The following is a 19,342-nucleotide window of genomic DNA, read 5'->3' on the forward strand; positions in this document are numbered from 1 at the left end:
TCCCTCGAGATTCAAACCTCCTGGTGGCTTCAAATTCTCCATGTCGCTTTTCACAATTTTCAGCAGATCTTCACCACCCTGGTACCATGTTATGTTCATTAATAACTAGACATTCTTATTATGAACACTGCTAGCTTCTAGCTAGTTATTTATTCAGTACACGTTCTCTAGGTACAGTACCTGTAGAGGCTTCCATGTGTGCTCCTGTGTGCAGGCTGCCATCTTGACTGTTGCCTTCTGGGTAATGTAGTCTTAATGTATGTATAGCTGGGTAGTGTAGTTTTATACATACAGCTATATACAGCTCTACTGCTCCACCTAGTGTCCACCACAGAATGACATGTTATTGATCACTACGTCCCCCAACTCAATCACAAAGGCACTTTCACACTTTCAACTGTCACCTTTGGCCCTCAATTCACCACGAGACTTTTGCAGCTACCAATCTGATCAATCAACTCCGCCTTTGATGCCCGCTCGCACCCTGGCCATGATCGTCGGTAGCGCCCCCTGACTGACCGCCGGACGCTATGTCCGACAGGGTCAGGGGGGGCCTACCTGCAGCCGGGGCAGCGCAAATTAAAGGGGAGGTGCCGGGTGGCCATTTTGTAGCTGGCAGCCTGCCAGCACCTGCCCCCATTGCCATCCCCGGCCTCCTGACCCGCCCACCCTACGGCGTGCCGGCTGCACTCCGTGAGCTCGGCACTTCTCTCGAGTGCCGGGCTCTTTTGCTGGCACTCTGATCCCTGGTGGCCCAGCTGAGCCCCGGGTCACGCAGCGCTAGGCCCCTCCCCTTTAAGAAGGGAAAGAAGGCCTGCAGTACCGCGGCACGACGTGTCACAGAGCTTGGCGCTGCGGCACGTTGCGCCGCGAGAGTCATTCGCAGCGCCCCAAGAGGGAGGCGGGGTGCTTCCAGTAGCACCCCGCTTCCCTCTTGGGGCACTATCGGTAAATTTCAGCCACGGGGGCGCTAATTTTTTCGGGGTGCCCCGGCGAAGTTAGCCCCCAAAGGTGGCGCAACTCAATTTCCCCCCCCTTACTCTCTCCCACCCTGGTAGTTCCCCCCAGTACAGTCTCATCTCTGCTCCCTTAAGTCCAAGAGACCAGACTTGAATGTTTATGGCAGACAACTGGTTTAGCCATTCACCACCAGATCTGGCTGGACCACAAAAAGCACTATCGGGTCCCGCGTTCCTCGGCCCAAACTGTTCATATTCCAGGATCAGCCTGGAATGCAAAGATAATCCCCGGCTTCTCTTCTCTACTGTAAACCGTCTTCTTAAACCCCTCTCCCCTGTCTCCTTCACCCTCACCTCCAATAACAAGTGTGAGGAGCTCATGGACTTCTTTGTCACAAAGATCGTGACCATCTATTCAGCTGCCTCTGCCACTTCCCTCCCTTCTCCTAGCCCACCAAGCCAAACTTTCCCTAAGGATCCCCCTGCCTTAGCCCTGAACTCGCATCTTTCTCGAGTTTCACTCCTATTTCCCCTCATGGCCTCTCTGAGCTCATCTTGTCCATAAGACACACCTTCTGCTCCCTCGACCCTATTCCCACCAAACTGCTGACCACCCAACTTCCCTTCCTGTCCCCCAGGTCAGCTGATATTGTTAACGGCGACCTCTCCTCAGGTACTGTCATCCCTGCTTTCAAATCTGCTGTCCTTACTCTCCACCCCTTCAAAAAACCCACCCTAACCCCTCTGTCCTTATTGCCCCATCTCCAACCTCCCTTTCCTCTATCAAGTCCTTGAACGCGTTGTCACCTCCCAAACCCATGTCCATTTTTCCCGCAACTCCATGTTTTATCCCTTCAATCAGGGTTCCGCCCCTGCCACAGCACTGAGACAGCCCTAATCAAAGTCACAAATGACAGCCTCTGTGACGGTGAGTGCGGTAGACTATCGCTGCTCATTCTTCTCCACCTTTCTGCAGCCTTTGACGCAGTTGATCACATCATCCTCCCGCAACTCCTCTCTGTTGTCCAGCTGGGTGAGACTGCCCTCGCCTGCTTTCGTTCTTACCGATCCAGTCATAGCCAGAGAATCCCCTGCAATGGCTTCTCTTCCCCCACCCCTGCAGCACTGTTACCTCTGGAGTCCCCCAAGGATCTAACCTTGGCTCTCTCATCTACATGTTGCCCCTTGGCGACATTAGCTGTGGAAGTGACATCAGGTTCCACATGTAAACTGATGATACTGAGCTCTACCTCACCACCACCTCTACCGACCCTTCCACTGCCTCCGTGTTGGCAGACTGCTTGTCCGACACCCAGTCTTGGATGTGCCGAACTTTCCTCTATTTAAATATTGGGAAGACCAAAGCCATTGACTTCATCCCCCCGCCACAAATGCTGTTCCCTAGCCACCGGTTCCATCGCCCTCTCTGCTCACTGTCTCAGGCTGAACCAGACTGTTCCCCAGCCACCGGTTCCATCGCCCCCTCTGCTCACTGTCTCAGGCTGAACCAGACTGTTCTCCAGCCACCGGTTCCATCGCCCTCTCTGCTCACTGTCTCAGGCTGAACCAGACGGTTCCTTAGCCACCGGTTCCATCGCCCTCACTGCTCACTGTCCCAGGCTGAACCAGACGGTTCCTTAGCCACCGGTTCAATCGCCCTCACTGCTCACTGTCTCAGGCTGAACCAGACTGTTCCCCAGCCACCGGTTCCATCGCCCCCTCTGCTCACTGTCTCAGGCTGAACCAGACGGTTCCTTAGCCACCGGTTCCATCGCCCTCACTGCTCACTGTCCCAGGCTGAACCAGACGGTTCCTTAGCCACCGGTTCAATCGCCCTCTCTGCTCACCGTCTCAGGCTGAACCAGAAGGTTCCCCAGCCACCGGTTCAATCGCCCTCACTGCTCACCGTCTCAGGCTGAACCAGACGGTTCCCCAGCCACCGGTTCCATCGCCCCCTCTGCTCACTGTCTCAGGCTGAACCAGACGGTTCCCCAGCCACCGGTTCCATCGCCCTCTCTGCTCACCGTCTCAGGCTGAACCAGACGGTTCCCCAGCCACTGGTTCCATCACCCTCTCTGCTCACTGTCTCAGGCTGAACCAGACGGTTCCCCAGCCACTGGTTCCATCGCCCTCTCTGCTCACCGTCTCAGGCTGAACCAGACGGTTCCCCAGCCACTGGTTCCATCACCCTCTCTGCTCACCGTCTCAGGCTGAACCAGACGGTTCCCCAGCCACTGGTTCCATCACCCTCTCTGCTCACTGTCTCAGGCTGAACCAGACTGTTCCCCAGCCACTGGTTCCATCGCCCTCTCTGCTCACCGTCTCAGGCTGAACCAGACTGTTCGCAATCTTAGCGACCCGGAGTGCAGCTTCAGATCCTCTGCATCATAAAGACCACCTCAGTAATATCACCTAGCTCCGCCCGTGCCTCGGCCAGACTCAAACCCTCATCCACACCTTTGCTGCCTTCAGCCGTGACTATTCCGATGGTCCCTTGGACGGCCTCCCATCTTCCACCCGCCATAAACTTCAGCTCATCCAAAACGCGACTGCCCAGGTTTTGATCACCCGCCCTAACTCCTCCTTCTTTGCCTCAGTGTCAGTTTTTGTCTGATTATCCACCTTGGACGTTTCACTACATTATAAATGCGATAGGAAATAGTTTCTCTGTATCTATCCTATTGATTCCCTTTATCATTTTAAACACCTCGATTAGATCACCCCTCAACCATCTAAACGCAAGGGAATAAAAGGGAATACAAACCAAGTTTATGCAACCTATCCTCATAATTTAACTCTTTAAGACCCGGTATTAATCTGGTGAATCTGCGCTGTATCCCCTCCAAGGCCAATATATCTTTCCTGATGTGCGGTGCCCAGAATGGAACACAATTACTTCAGGTGGGGTCTCACCAAGGCGCTGTACAACTGACGCATCAGTTCCTCCACTCCTTGGCACACTCCATGTGAGCACTATTCCTCACCAGGAGGACTTCAGTGAATCAGCCTTAGAAATTAACATACGCAGATGTAACACACCCTCCAAATATTGACACATAAGGCATGACTGAAAAATCAAGACACAGAAAGTAGTGTTAACGTGTAGAGAAACTGTGCAGTCTACACAAGACTTTTAGGCCTAGAAATTGGGTTGGGGCGCCAAAGTGGCGCAAAAGTCGCCTGAGCGCAGGATTTAGCGCAGCGTTCGAGGCTTTAGCGATCGTCAGGTATTCAGTTTCATTGCCCCTCGAGGGACACGGGGCGAGGCTCGAGGCGCTCCACGTCCCTCTTAGGGCGCTGAAGCTGAATATCGCAGCGCAACGTGCCGCAGTGCCACACGCTGCGGCACGGCACGCTGCGGTACTGCAGGCCTTCCTCCCACTGTTAAGGGGGAGGGGCCTGCAACAGCGCGAACCCCGATTGCGAGTGCCGGCAAACGAGCCCGGCACCAAGGAGAAGTGCCGGGCTCTCGGGAAACAGCTGGCAATGCCGCGGGGGGGGGGGGGGTGGTCAGGAGGCCGGGGACGGAGGTGCTGGCAGGTGGCTGCCGAAAAGGCGGCCGTCCCGCACCTTCACCTTAACTTGCACCGCTGCCGGCACAGTAAGGCCCCATGAACCGGGCGCGGGTAGCGAACGGCGCAACTGCGGCGTTCGCTACCAAATATCGCGAACGGGGCGCTGTGCGCACCGATGATGTCATCAGTGGCGGCGCAGCGCAAATGGCTAACGCCACCATTAGCGCCCCTGCTGAATATCGCGGGAGGCGCAGCCAGTGGCGCTCTAGCCACTGCCTGCCTCTTTAGGCACTAACAGGTGGCGCTCCTCACCCAATTTTTCCCCCTTAATATTTTATAAATGTATTATGCCAGTGAGGCATGGATAATACGCGGAAATATGGGAGCCTTTGCACAACTGATCAAGAAAGCTATTGAGAAGCTGATGATAATTGATGCTTCACAGGGAACGGTGCTGGGACCACTGTTGTTCACCATTTACATAAACGATCTGGACTTGGGAATCGGAAGTACAATTTTAAAATTTGCAGATGACACCAAACTGGGGGCTGTCGTTAATACTGAGGAGGACTGCGACAAAATACAGGAAGACATTAGTAAACTTGCAGAATGGGCACGTAATTGGCAAAAGAGCTTCAATATAGATAAGTGTGAGGTGGAACATTTTGGTAAATAAAGAGGCCACATAGTCCTTGGAAAATAAGGGGGAGAAATTCGGTATCGCCCTGTTTGGGGCGCTAATTTTTCAAATCCTGAAAAATAAATTGGCTGTTAGCGTTCCGGGAAGGAAGTGGAATGCCAAATCAAGCACTCCACTTCCTTCCTGGAGCGCTAAAGGACGCAGGCAGGGCGGTAGTGGTGCAGCACTGCCCCGATCCGAGGCTCCTTCCCTCCCTTAAAGGGAAGGGACATTGCGGCAGGTTCTGCATTGGGATCAGTTAGCTGACCCCCGACGGCGGCCGCAATCCGGCCCAATCATCCCCATGCCCTCCAGCCGAGCGCCGGGCCGATCGATCGCGGCTAAAGAAAAATGGAAAAAATTGAAATAATGCATTGGAACAATTTTTATACTTACCACGCCAACATCCCCTTTAACTTGCGCCCCCGAAGTGCCCGGCCTCCCGATGAACGCCTCCTGCGGCTGCCGGTGTTTTCACCTGGCGATGCTGCAGGGGGCGGAACCGAAGTTCGGGTCCGGGGCGATGCACAGGACAAAGACGTCACGATCTCCGGGCACAATGTGTTACCACCGCCGCAAACCTCTCGGCTAATTTAGCGGGAGTCGTTCATTTCGCCGCGCCCGGTCGGTAAGTTGTTAGCGCCCTGTTATTGCCCCCGGGAGGCGATAACGGGAGGCGCTAAGGCATCGAATTTCTCCCCGTAGTGTCTCAATCAGGTAGAGGAACAGAACACAAATCATTTAAAGAAAGAAAGACAGACTTGCATTTCTATAGCGCCTTTCACGACCACCAGACATCTCAAAGCGCTTTACAGCCAATGAAGTACTTTTGGAGTGCAGTCACTGTTGTAATGTAGGGATGCAGGTATAAAGATAAAAAGGTATATAAAAATGCAGAATAAAGTAGCGATGCAGGTTAATAAGGCCATAAAAAAGCAAACCAAGCACTGGGGTTCATTTTTAGAGGGATAGAATTGAAAAGCAGAGAAGTTGTGTTAAACTTATATCGAACCTTGGTTAAACCCCACTTGGAGCACTGTGAACAGTTCTGGTCTCCATATTATCAAAAGGACTGGCGAAGGTGCAAAAAAGATTTACGAGAATGATGCCAGAACTGAGAGGTTGTAACTATCAGGATAGATTGAACAGGCTGAGGCTCTTTTCTCTAGAAAAGCGAAGACTGAGGGGTGATAGAGGACTTTAAGATAATGAAAGGGTTTGATAGGGTGGATATAGAGAAGATGTTTCCACTTCCAGGTGCAACCAGAACTAGAGGCCATAAATATAAGATAGTTCCTAATAAATCCAATGGGGAATTCAGGAGAAACTTCTTTACCCAGAGAGTGGTGAGAATGTGGAACTCGCTCCCACGGGAATGGTTGAGGTGAATAGCACCGATGCATTTAAGGGGAAGCTAGATAAACACATGAGGGAGAAAATAGTATAAGGATATATTGATAGGGTTAGATGAAGAAGGGAAGGAGGAGGCTGGTGTGGAACATAAACACTGGCATGGACCTATTGGGCTGAAAGGCCTGTTTCTGTGCTGTAAATACTATGTACTGTAATACGATCTAATTACCTAATGTACGCCTCAGTACTGCTTGGTCCTCCCAGCTGGCCCTCCATCAGATAGGTGTTATGGGAAGTTGAAATGAAGTAGTGGCTGAGTGGCTGGGTCATGTCCTGGTAGACCTGGTCATGTTCGGGGTTAAACACGTCCCCTTCAGCAGACAGCAAGTACATCATGAAGCCATCTAAGGTCAAGAGCTGGTTTTGTTTGGCTGAAGATCAAAACAGTTTCAAGGTTACTATTACTCAGGAAAATATTGCAGGGTTATATCCTAATACAGCCAGACCTAGGAGTCACTCAGTAAGCCAAGCCCAACTTTACAAGGACCACAGGGTCAGAACTCGAGAAGGTCCCAGGTTTAGGCAGCACAGGAAGAGAGGGTCCCAGAATGTAGCAGTACCAAGTTGGTCTCAGGTCTGGAAGCTCAAAGGTCAGGGGCCCATGGTTCTGCAGCAAAGGGAGGGTGGGCCTAAGATCTGAAGCACAAGGAGCCTGTACACTAGAACTCTACCCAACCCTCCATGCGCCACCCCTATCACAAGCATGCTGCGAGCACTATATTGTAAATTCTGCCAATATGCCCAACTTCCTACTTCATGACACTCATCACCGTCCCCCAACATTTCCACAATGGAGGACCAATTCTGTGACCCATAACCCCAACAGGAAGCTACTCACAACGAACACCCTCGAACCTCGACCCCTTCCTTTTCATATCACACACACGCACCTCTCAGACCCTGGGACACCCCACTCAAATCCTGCCATCCCATGCCCAATTCTCCCATTACCCCAAAACACCTTCCCCATTTCTCCCACATAATTACCAGGATGTGCCTATTAACAGCAGTAGTCTTAAAGGGACAGGCCAACTTAACCGCTAAATCTCACAACCCTGCTCAGGATCCCATAGCACTGCCACAAAAGATCAGCTAGTGTTTAAAATAAGTTGAACACACAGTTGCCTTCAATATTTGCCATACCATTATCATTAAGTCTGTATTTCTGTATGATGCTCAAACAATTTTCCTTCGTAACCATCTCCTGCTGTTCCTTCAAGAAATGTTCCATCTCACCAGCAGTCAGCCACTGGTCCTTGCCCGAGAAACGTTGAAAGATCTCCTCCAACTCTGGCCGCTGCATCAGGAGCTTGCAGAACTCCTCGATCTCGTGCTCTTCCAATTTATTTGTTTTGGACTTGTCACATTGCTGAAAGAGAGACGACATTTGCCCAGTGAGACATTGCTAAAATTTGTCATGGTACAGAGAAGATGATTGGTTTTCCTGAGTGCTGACAATAAATACTCCATATACCTTAAAGAATCATTAACACAATAAATATCAAAAGCACCTCATGCGGTGCTCCATTAAGTTAACCTGCAGCCACTCCCAGTTTGAGATTCTGAATGGGTTTCTACCAACTTCCCCATGGTTGATTGGTACAAAGCATTTGCCTTTGCAGAGATGGTGGGGTACAAGCTGTGAGAACAGCAATGATAGTGGCACGTAGGTGCACTAAAGAGGACAAGGTGACTTAATGGGTTAACATGTTACGTATTAATTTAAAATAACCAGAACGTATTGACATGTTATCAGTGTGCTAGCAAGACATTACTGACACTATAAATGGAACAACACACAAAAGCTCAGTAGGACATGAACTTCTCACTTTGTCCAGCGTAAGCAGATTAGAACTATGCGTTTAAACTTTTCCCGATGAGTTCCTCCGTGAGTATCTGTCTGTACCAGTAATCTCATGGTTACTGTATGTACCTGGTAGGACAATATTATTAAAATGCATCAAACCGACGTCTCATTGTTTCCTAGTTTGCGAGCTTGTTTAAAGGGGTCTGGATACGGATTATCCTATTTTAGAATCATAGAATCATTACAGCACAGAAGGAGGCCATTCAGCTCATTCAGCTTGTGCCGGCTTTCTGCTAGCCCCACTCCCCTGCCCTTTCCCCGTAGCCCTGCAAATCTTTATCCTTCAGGTACTTATCCAAATTCCCTTTAGAAAGCCATGATTGAATCTATCTCCATCGGCAACGGGTGGAGGCGGAGCAGCGCGGCAGAGCGACTACAAGAGGCCCCAGAGGCTCAGGTAGGCCCCAGTGCGGCATCGGCAGCAGGTGGAGGCGGAGCTGAGCGGCAGAGCGACTACAAGAGGCCCCAGAGGCTCAGGTCGGCCCCAGTGCGGCATCGGCAGTGGGTGGAGGCGGAGCTGAGCGGCAGAGCGACTACAAGAGGCCCCAGAGGCTCAGGTAGGCCCCAGTGCGGCATCGGCAGCGGGTGGAGGCAGAGCAGCGCGGCAGAGCGACTACAAGAGGCCCCAGAGGCTCAGGTAGGCCCCAGTGTGGCATCGGCAGCGGGTGGAGGCGGAGCAGCGCGGCAGAGCGACTACAAGAGGCCCCAGAGGCTCAGGTAGGCCCCAGTGCGGCATCGGCAGCGGGTGGAGGCGGAGCAGCGCGGCAGAGCGACTACAAGAGGCCCCAGAGGCTCAGGTAGGCCTCAGTGCGGCATCGGCAGCGGGTGGAGGCGGAGCTGAGTGGCAGAGCGACTACAAGAGGCCCCAGAGGCTCAGGTAGGCCCCAGTGCGGCATCGGCAGCGGGTGGAGGCGGAGCAGCGCGGCAGAGCGACTACAAGAGGCCCCAGAGGCTCAGGTAGGCCCCAGTGCGGCATCGGCAGCGGGTGGAGGTGGAGCAGCGCGGCAGAGCGACTACAAGAGGCCCCAGAGGCTCAGGTAGGCCCCAGTGCGGCATCGGCAGTGGGTGGAGGCGGAGCAGCGCGGCAGAGCGACTACAAGAAGCCCCAGAGGCTCAGGTAGGCCCCAGTGCAGCATCGGCAGTGGGTGGAGGCGGAGCTGAGCGGCAGAGCGACTACAAGAAGCCCCAGAGGCTCAGGTAGGTGTTAAGTATGTGTATTGTATTGAACAATTAACACAAAGACTTAAACGTATAACTCAAACAGGTCTTTACTGGTTGGAGGTAGGGACTGCACGTAGGTCTTTACTTCATGCCCACAGGCGGGAACTGAGGGGAGATCAGTACCCACAGTACTATTTATACCCCTATGGCCAGGAGTGGTACTGCGTATCACTACGCCCTACAAGTAGTGCAGTCCTGTCCATAGGTTCAAAGTAGCACACATATTACATACACAACATTCCTCCCTTCCTAGCTTTACAGTCATCTCCCCATTTAACATAACGTAATACATAGATACATAGAGATAGGAACAGGAGTAGGCCATTCGGCCCTTCGAGCCTGCTCCGCCATTCAATGAGATCATGGCTGATCTTACCAGTTCAGTACCCCGTCCCCGCCTTTTCTCCGTAACCCTTAATCCCCTTAGCCTTCAGAAATATATCCAATTCTCTCTTGAAAATATTTATTGAATTAGCCTTCACAGCCCTCTGTGGCAGGGAATTCCACAGGCTCACCACTCTTTGAGTGAAGAAATTCTTCCTCATCTCTGTTTTAAATGATTTGCCCGCTATTTTTAGACTGTGGCCCCTGGTTCTGTGCTCCCCGGCCATTGGAAACATTCTCTCTGAATTCAGCCTGTCCAGGCCTGCCATAATTTTATATGTTTCGATGAGATCCCCTCTCAATCTTCTAAACTCCAGTGAGTACAAGCCCAAACTATTTAATCTCTCTTCGTAGGTCATTCCCGCCATTCCAGGTATCAGCCTGGTGAATCGCCGTTGCACTCTTTCCATATATAACATATATAACTTCAGGTTTACATAACAGAATAACATAGATACATAGATAACTTCATGTCAAAACAGATCACAGATTCAGTCTCTGCGGAAAACAGTTCACAGATTCAATCTCTGTGGTGTAGTCGGTTCACGTTGCTGGAGTGACTCATTCAATAGTCCTTCCATGGATTTAACAGTTTGAACTTCCAAACTGAATTGGCTCCGTTCGGAGGGACCACGTGTGTGATCTGGTAGAGGTAATAATGGTTCAGATGGGTCATCTTCTGTTTCGACTTTTCCTTTTCTGCTTCTTGGAGACTCTCTGGGCTCCACTGTCAGCTGCCAGCTGCATGCGCAGTTCCTCCTTCTCTTCCTCCTTTTTCCGTAGTAGAGCCACCTTCTCCCGATGTTCCGTAGACTTTCGGTGCTCCTCCATGATTTCTGTATGGTGGGAGTCGAAGTTACAAGTTGGGCAGGACAGGACATAGTAATATTCGGTGTCATCCTGATCTAGGCCAGCGAGAGGGTCTTCTATTTCCTCCATACCCAGCTTTTGTTCCAAGTCCAGACATCTTTCCTGAAGAGACTTCTTCATGCGTACCTCTTCATCCAGCTTTTTCTGGGCTTTCAGCAAGTCGTTTACTAATGACCTCATTTGAGATTTTACTACTTCAACTTCTTTTGGAGATTGGTTGATCGGACTATTCAATCCCTCTACCGGAGCAGCTGTTTCAGCGGTCTGTTGTTCTACGTTGACGTGAGTCAGCGTACTTTTGGCATCCAAGGGCTGCTCTGTTGCAGTCATCTCAGTCTGTGTTGCCACCTCAGCTCTTCCAATAACTATTGAGAGCTCCAAACCCCTTTCGTTTGAATATTGAAGTTCGTGTTCAAGTTTTTCCCATTTCAGAGTCCTGTCCTTCAGCATATGCAGGAGTTGGCTGACCGTTAACTCCTCTGACATCAGACGTTTTGTGTGCTCCTGCTCCATTTTCTCCATCAGCTGCTTCTGTTGTCTTTCCAGATTCTCCAACTCTATATCAAAGAACTCTTTCGTTGCATTCAACTCTTGCTCAAAACGGCGAAGCATTTGTTCTAATTGCTGTTGTAGTTTGAAATGGAGTTGAGTTCGAGCCCGGTGTCCCTCAGAAATGGGCACATCAGTAGACTTGCCAGACTCAGAATCCACAGTTAAACTATGTTGTTGTTGCTCAGTGGAATTCTGTGCTGAAACTTTGTCTTTTGCACCTGAGTTGGGCTTACCATCATCCGTTCCAGAGTCTGGGCCGACTATCTTCCCCGAGTTCTCACTCGTTATTGTTTGTAGGAAATGCCAGTCCATATTCATTTTCCTAATCCACTCCCGTCCTAGTAGTGGAGAACCTCCTTCAGATATCACATATAAGTCCATTATTTGACTGTCTTCGCCCTTGTGGACCACTGCAACCTCTATTTTCCCGATGGGGTACACTCTTTGCCCCGTGTATGTTTTCAATATAATCCCCGTATCCTGTAGGGGAATATGTTGGAATAACTTTCCGTAATCTTTCTTATTTATGACCGTCAATGCCGATCCAGTGTCCAATTCCAGTTTTACTTGGACTCCTTCTATCTGAAGAGTGACCCAAATTGTCTGGAGGTCTGCACCCTTACCAGCGTTGAGTACTCTTAAGCTAGCCAGTTCATTACAGCTTAAGCTAGCCAGTTCATTACTGCTAGCGTCTGAATCGGACTCCTGTTCGGTCACCTTGTGTACCTTTGCGTATTTTCCTTGCGGTGACTTCTTGTTGCTGGTCTTCTTCCCTGACCTGCATACTCTAGCTATATGTCCAAGCCTACCACAAGTTCTACATTCTTGGTTTTTAAACCAACACTGGTTCTGATCATGCGTTGTCTTTCCACAACGATAACATTTGCCAGAACTCACACCCAATTTGTGTGCACTGAGCTCCGGTGACCGTAGCTGCATTACTGCCGTGCCTCTCGCTGCGGCTTCGTGTGCTGCTGCCATAGTGACCGCCTTCTCAAGCGTCAGCTCATTCTGCTCGAGCAGTCGCTTTTGTGTATCCTGTTTAAATAAACCACACACAAATTTGTCTCGTAGTGCATCTGTCAGTCCCGTTCCAAACTGGCAATATTTCGCTAATTTACGCAATTCCAGCAAATATTCAGCATTGCTTTCATGCTGTAGCTGCTTTCTGTCGTAAAATTTAAATCGTTCCGCTAGCATCAGCGGCGTGGGGTTTAGATGATCTTTCAGGACAGTAACAATCTCATCGAACGTCTTATCCGCCGGTTCATCTGGTGATAACAGGTGTTTCAATTGCCCGTATGTCTTCGCACCCATTAAATTTAATAATGTTAGAGCTTTATCTTGGTCACGAATTTTATTGGCCTTACAATAATTTTTTACTCTTTCAACATATATGGCCCAATCTTCGAGGTCACTATCAAAGGTGCTAATATTCCCGTGTTTAGGCATTGTAGATTTGCAATTTCTCAGATTTTATTTTGTTTACTTGTTATCAAAGATGGCGGCTTCCCGCTCTTGCCGTCGTCCTCCGCCCACAAAATGGCGGTTTTCCCGCGCTTGGCGGTCTTCACCCGTCCCCCGACGCCGTCTCCCTTCAGCCCCCGAGTGCGGCCCTTATCTTCGCCGCGATCGATAGCCCGCGCTGTGCACCGCGGCTCTCGCACCTTGAGCTTCTGCAGCCGCCGCGCCTTTCAGTCCGAGTGCGGCCCTTATCTTTGGTCCCGATCGCTGGCCCGCGCTGCGCCTCGCACTTGAAGCGGCTCCCGGCCTCTGGCTCACCCGCTCGCGCGGCTCTTGCTCGCTCCCTCCCGGGCTCTGGCTTACCCGCTCGCGCGTTTCACCGCGGCTCTTATCAGGGATTGCGATCGCCCTTATCTTCTCCAACTTCCCCAGCCCTGTCTTTGCAGCCAACGCTGCACGGCTTACCCCACCACCTAGGTTGAACAAGGAAACTGCAGAAAGACTTCTGTCAGTCGCTGGAAGCTGTCAGGATGGCTGCTGCACTCCAGTGCTCAGTCGCTGATGGAGGCTTCAGAGTCCTAAAGCCTGTCGCTTCTAGTGGGGTGGTGATGTTTGAAACCTCTCTTCAACTGCCGCAGGGTAAGAACCTGACTCGTCGCCAGTGTTAAGTATGTGTATTGTATTGAACAATTAACACAAAGACTTAAACGTATAACTCAAACAGGTCTTTACTGGTTGGAGGTAGGGACTGCACGTAGGTCTTTACTTCATGCCCACAGGCGGGAACTGAGGGGAGATCAGTACCCACAGTACTATTTATACCCCTATGGCCAGGAGTGGTACTGCGTATCACTACGCCCTACAAGTAGTGCAGTCCTGTCCATAGGTTCAAAGTAGCACACATATTACATACACAACAGTAGGCTTCATCAATCTCCAATCTCAGGGAAGGAGAGAGGTAAAAAGTATTCAAGGTGTGACATCACCACAAAGCGGATAAGTGATTGGTTGGTAAGTATTTCTCCCTTTTTAAGCTTAAATCCCCTTGGTTTATAGTTTCTAAGGTGTGATATTCACCATCTAGAATCGAGGCAGAGGGTATTTAAGAATAATATTAATAAATTTAATTAATTACATAGAATGGGAGATCAGGCGATGTGTTGCTGCTGCAATATGTGGGAGCTGGTGGACACCATTGATGCTCACGGTGATCACATTTGCAGTAAGTGTTGGCTGCTCGAGGAATTCCGGCTCCGTGTTGAAGAGCTGGAGTCCGAGCTTCAAATACTGAGACACATCAGGGAGGGGGAGAGTTACCTGGACTCTGTGTATCAGGAGGTAGTCACACCAATTAGATTAATTAATTCAGATGTAGTCCGTGGCCAGGGTCAGGATGCTGTGACTAGAAGTGAGGCAGGTACGGGGATCCAGGAGGTAGTGTTGGAGGAGCCGCAGCCCTTGCACTTGTCCAACAGGTTCGAGGCTCTTACTCCCTGTGAGGATGGGAACAGGGACTGCGGGGAGGATGAGCAACCTGGCCACAGCACCGTGGAGTGGGGGGCCATTCAAGTGGGGGGAGTTAAAAGAAATGTTGTAGTGGTAGGGGATAGTATCGTTAGGGGGATAGATAGAGTTCTCTGCAGCCGAGAGCGAGAGTCCCGAAGGCTGTGTTGCCTGCCTGGTGCCAGGGTTAAGGACATCTCCTCTGGACTGGAGAGAAACTTGGAGTGGGAGGGGGAGGATCCAGTTGTCATGGTCCATGTTGGTACCAACGACATAGATAGGACAAGGAAGGAGGTTCTGCGGAGGGAGTTTGAGCAGCTAGGGGCCAAATTAAAAAGCAGAACCACAAGGGTAATAATCTCTGGATTATTACCTGAGCCACGAGCGAATTTGGCTAGGACAAATAAAATTAGAGAGTTAAATGCGTGGCTCAAAGACTGGTGTGGGAGAAATGGGTTTTGCTTCCTGGGACACTGGCACCAGTACTGGGGCAGGAGGGAGCTGTTCCGTTGGGACGGGCTTCACTTGGCCAGTGCTGGGACTAGAGTCCTGGCGGATCATATAACTAGGGCTGTAGAGAGGGCTTTAAACTAACTAGTGGGGGGGAGGTTCCTAGAGAGCAAATAATAAAAATGACAACAGAGAAGGTCATAGACTTAGGTAGCAGTGGGGAAATTAAAAACCAGAGCGTGTCAGGAAGGGGCAGAAGGTATGGAGTAAAAGGTAAAGTAATAAAAAGGGCAAAAGCAGGAACTAAGTGTCACAAAACATCTTTGAAAGTTCTCTATCTGAATGCACGTAGCATTCGTAACAAAATAGATGAGTTAATGGCACAAATAACTACATATGGGTATGATCTTGTGGCCATTACAGAAACATGGCTGCAGGGCGACAATGCCTGGGAATTAAACATACCAGGTTATTTAACGATCAGGAAGGACAGGCAGGAAGGAAGGGGAGGTGGGGTGGCTATGTTAATAAAGGAAGGAATCACTGTAATACAGAGAAATGACATTGGGTCAAAAGATCAGGATAATGAAACAGTTTGGGTGGAGGTAAGGAATAATAAGGGGAAAAAAACACTAGTGGGCGTAGTCTATAGGCCTCCGAACTGTGGCAACTCTGTTGGACGGAGTATCAATCAGGAAATAGTTGAGGCTTGTAATAAGGGAACATCTATAATTATGGGGGATTTTAACTATCATATTAATTGGACAAATCAAATTGGGCAGGGCTGCCTTGAGGATGAGTTCATTGAGTGTATTAGGGATGGGTTTCTTGAGCAGTATGTAACTGAACCGACCAGGGGGCAGGCAACCTTAGATCTGGTCCTGTGTAACGAGACAGGATTAATTAAAAATGTCCTAGTAAAGGATCCCCTTGGAATGAGTGACCATAACATGGTTGAATTCCATATTCAATTAGAGGGTGAGAAGGTTGGATCTCAAACAAGCTTGCTAAGCTTGAATAAAGGAGACTATGAAGGTATGAGAGCGGAATTGAGTAGAGTGGATTGGGAAAATAGATTAAAGGGTAAGATGATACATGATCAGTGGTGTACATTTAAGGAGTTATTTTACAACTTCCAAAAAATATATATTCCACTGAGAAGAAAAGGGTGTAAAAGAAAAGACAGTCATCCGTGGCTAAGTAAAGAAATTAAGGATAGTATTCGACTAAAAACAAGGGCATATAAGGTAGCCAAATCTAGTGGGAGGATAGAGGATTGGGAAAACTTTAAAAGACAGCAAAAAATAACAAAAAGATTGATTAAGAAAGGGAAGATAGATTATGAAAGTAAATTAGCAAAAAATATAAAAACAGATAGTAAGAGTTTTTATAGTTATATAAAAAGAAAAAGGGTGGCTAAAGTAAATGTTGGTCCCTTAGAGGATGAGACCGGGGAACCAGTGGACGTAGTGTATTTAGACTTCCAAAAGGCATTTGACAAGGTGCCACACAAAAGATTATTGCTTAAGGTAAAAAATCACGGGATTGGGGGTAATATTCTGGCATGGATAGAGGATTGGCTATCTAACAGAAGGCAGAGAGTTGGGATAAATGGTTCGTTCTCAGACTGGCAATCAGTAACTAGTGGTGTTCCGCAGGGGTCAGTGCTGGGTCCCCAACCCTTTACAATCTATATTAACGATTTGGAGGAGGGGACCGAGTGTAACATATCAAAGTTTGCGGATCATACTAAGATGGGAGGGAAAGTAGTGAGTGAGGAGGACATAAAAAACCTGCAAGGGGACATAGACAGGCTAAGTAAGTGGGCTGAGATTTGGCAGATGGAATACAATACTGGAAAGTGTGAGGTTATGCACTTTGGCAGGAAAAATCGTAGAGCAAGTTATTATCTTAATGGCAAGAAACTGGAAAGTACTGAAGTACAAAGGGATCTGGGGGTCCTGGTGCACGAAACTCAAAAGGTTAGTATGCAGGTGCAGCAAGTGATTAAGAAGGCCAATGGAATGTTGGCTTTCATTGCTAGGGGGATAGAATATAAAAATAGTGAGGTATTGCTTCAGTTGTACAAGGTATTGGTGAGACCGCACCTGGAATACTGCGTACAGTTTTGGTGTCCATACTTAAGAAAGGACATACTTGCTCTCGAGTCAGTACAAAGAAGGTTCACTCGGTTAATCCCGGGGATGAGGGGATGGACATATGAGGAGAGGTTGAGTAGATTGGGACTCTACTCATTGGAGTTCAGAAGAATGAGAGGCGATCTTATTGAAACATATAAGATTGTGAAGGGGTTGGATCGGGTGGATGCAGGGAAGATGTTCCCGATGATGGGTGAAACTAGAACTAGGGGGCATAGTCTTAGAATAAGGGGCTGCTCTTTCAAAACTGAGATGAGGAGGAACTACTTCACTCAGAGGGTGGTAGGTCCATGGAATATGCTGCCCCAAAAAGCTGTAGAAGCTACATCATTACATAAATTTAAAACTGAAATAGACAGTTTCCTAGAAGTAAAGGGAATTAAGGGTTACGGGGAGCGGGCAGGAATTTGGACATGAGCCTAGGTTCGGATCGGTCATGGCCCTGTGGGTAGCGGAGCGGGCCCAGGGGCCGTGTAGCCTGATCCTGCTCCTATTTCGTGTGTCTAATTCTGTTAGATTCAGGAGATGGTTCTGTGATAGTGGATTGGCGGTTAGGATCAGATCAGCCATGATCTTATTGAATGGCGGAGCAGGCTCGAGGGGCCGATTGGCCTACTCCTGCTCCTATTTCTTATGTTCTTATGTTCTTATGTTCCATCACCCTTTCAGGCAGTGCATTCCAGGTCATCACCACTCGCTGCGTAAAAAAAATTTTCCTCATGTCGCCATTGGTTCTTTTGCCAATCACCTTGAATCTGTGTCCTCTGGTTCTCGACCCTTCCGCCAATGGCAACAGTTTCTCTCTATTTACTCTGTCTAGACCCCTCATGATTTTGAACACCTCTATCAAATCTCCTCTCAACCTCTCTGCTCTAAAGGAGAACAACCCCAGCTTCTCCAGTCTATCCATGTAACTGAAGTCCCTCATCCCTGGAACCATTCTTGTAAATTTTTTCTGCACCCTTTCTAAGGCCTTCACATCCTTGCTAAAGTGCAGTGCCCAGAATTGGATACAATACTCCAGTTGAGGCCGAACCAGTGTTTTATAAAGGTTCATCATAACTTCCTTGCTTTTGTACTCTCTGCCTCTATTTATGAAGCCCAGGATCCTGTATGCTTTTTTTAACCACATTCTCAACCTGCCCTGCCACCTTCAATGATTTGTGCACATATACCCCCAGGTCTCTCTGTTCATGCACCCTATTTAGAATTGTACCCTTTAGTTTTTATTGCCTCTCTTCATTCTTCCTACCAAAATGTATCACTTCGCGCTTTTCTGCGTTAAATTTCATCTGCCACGTGTCTGCCCATTTCACCAGCCTGTCTGTGTCCTCTTGAAATCTATCACTATCCTCCTCACTGTTCACTATACTACCAAGTTTTGTGTCATCTGCAAATTTTGAAATTGTGCCCTGTACACCCAAGTCCAAGTCATTAATATATATCACGAAAAGCAGTGGTCCTAGAACCAACCCCTGGGGAACACCACTGTATAACTTCCTCCAGTCCAAAAAACACCCGTTCACCACTACTCTCTGTTTCCTGTCACTGAGCCAATTCCGTATCCATGCTGCCACTGTCCCTTTTATTCCATGGGCTTCAACTTTGCTGGCAAGCCTATTAGGTGGCACTTTATCAAACGCCTTTTGGAAATCCATGTACACCACGTCAACCACATTGCCCCCTTCAACCCTCTCTTTTAACTCAAAGATCAAAAAACTCGGTCAAGTTAGTTAAACAGGATTTGCCTTTAACAAATCACTGCTGGCTTTCCTTAATTAATCCACACTCATCCAAGTAGCTTAATTTTGTCCCTGATTATTGATTCTAAAAGCTTCCCCACTACCGAGGTTAAGCTGACTGGCCTGTAGTTGCTGGGTTTATCTTTACACCCTTTTTTGAACAAGGGTGTAACATTTGCAATTCTCCAGTCCTCTGGCACCACCACCGTATCCAAGGAGGATTGGAATATTATGGCCAGTACCTCCGCGATTTCCACCTTTACTTCCTTCAGCATCCTAGGATGCATCCCATCCGGTCCTGGTGACTTATCTATTTTAAGTACAGCCAGCCTTTCTAGTATCTGCGCTTTATCAATTTTATCCCATCCAGTATCTCAACTACCTCCTCTTTCACTATGACTTTGGCAGCATCTTCTTCCTTGGGAAAGACAGATGCAAAGTATTCAGTTAGTACCTCAGCCTGTATGTGTCCAATGTATATTAGCCTATTAGGGGCAAAAAAACTAGCATAACCTCAGCTACTGACTTTGTTAAGTGTCTGTCCATTAACTGCTAGGTAATTCT

The 19,342-nt window shown here is 49.0% G+C and overlaps 1 protein-coding gene across 2 annotated transcripts in view; it reads right to left on the minus strand.

The window, feature by feature from the left end:
- LOC147101506 (1-phosphatidylinositol 4,5-bisphosphate phosphodiesterase delta-3-like) overlaps positions 1–19,342 on the minus strand; it is a 120,982-nt gene that overhangs the window by 46,855 nt on the left and 54,785 nt on the right. For both annotated transcript variants that reach the window (XR_015073490.1, XM_085966653.1), the window contains exons 5-6: positions 7,710–7,935; positions 6,736–6,937 (exon numbers count right to left, since the gene is read on the minus strand). Coding sequence is in view for 1 of the 2 variants with exons in the window: in XM_085966653.1 (XP_085822779.1) it covers positions 6,736–6,937; positions 7,710–7,935 (428 nt within the window). In the remaining variant the exon portion in view is untranslated. The remainder of the gene's footprint in view (positions 1–6,735; positions 6,938–7,709; positions 7,936–19,342) is intronic.

This window comes from Somniosus microcephalus, chromosome 24 (assembly GCF_052327205.1).
Source record: "Somniosus microcephalus isolate GS21.2 chromosome 24, FLI_Smic_1.0, whole genome shotgun sequence".
Lineage (NCBI taxonomy): Eukaryota > Metazoa > Chordata > Chondrichthyes > Squaliformes > Somniosidae > Somniosus > Somniosus microcephalus.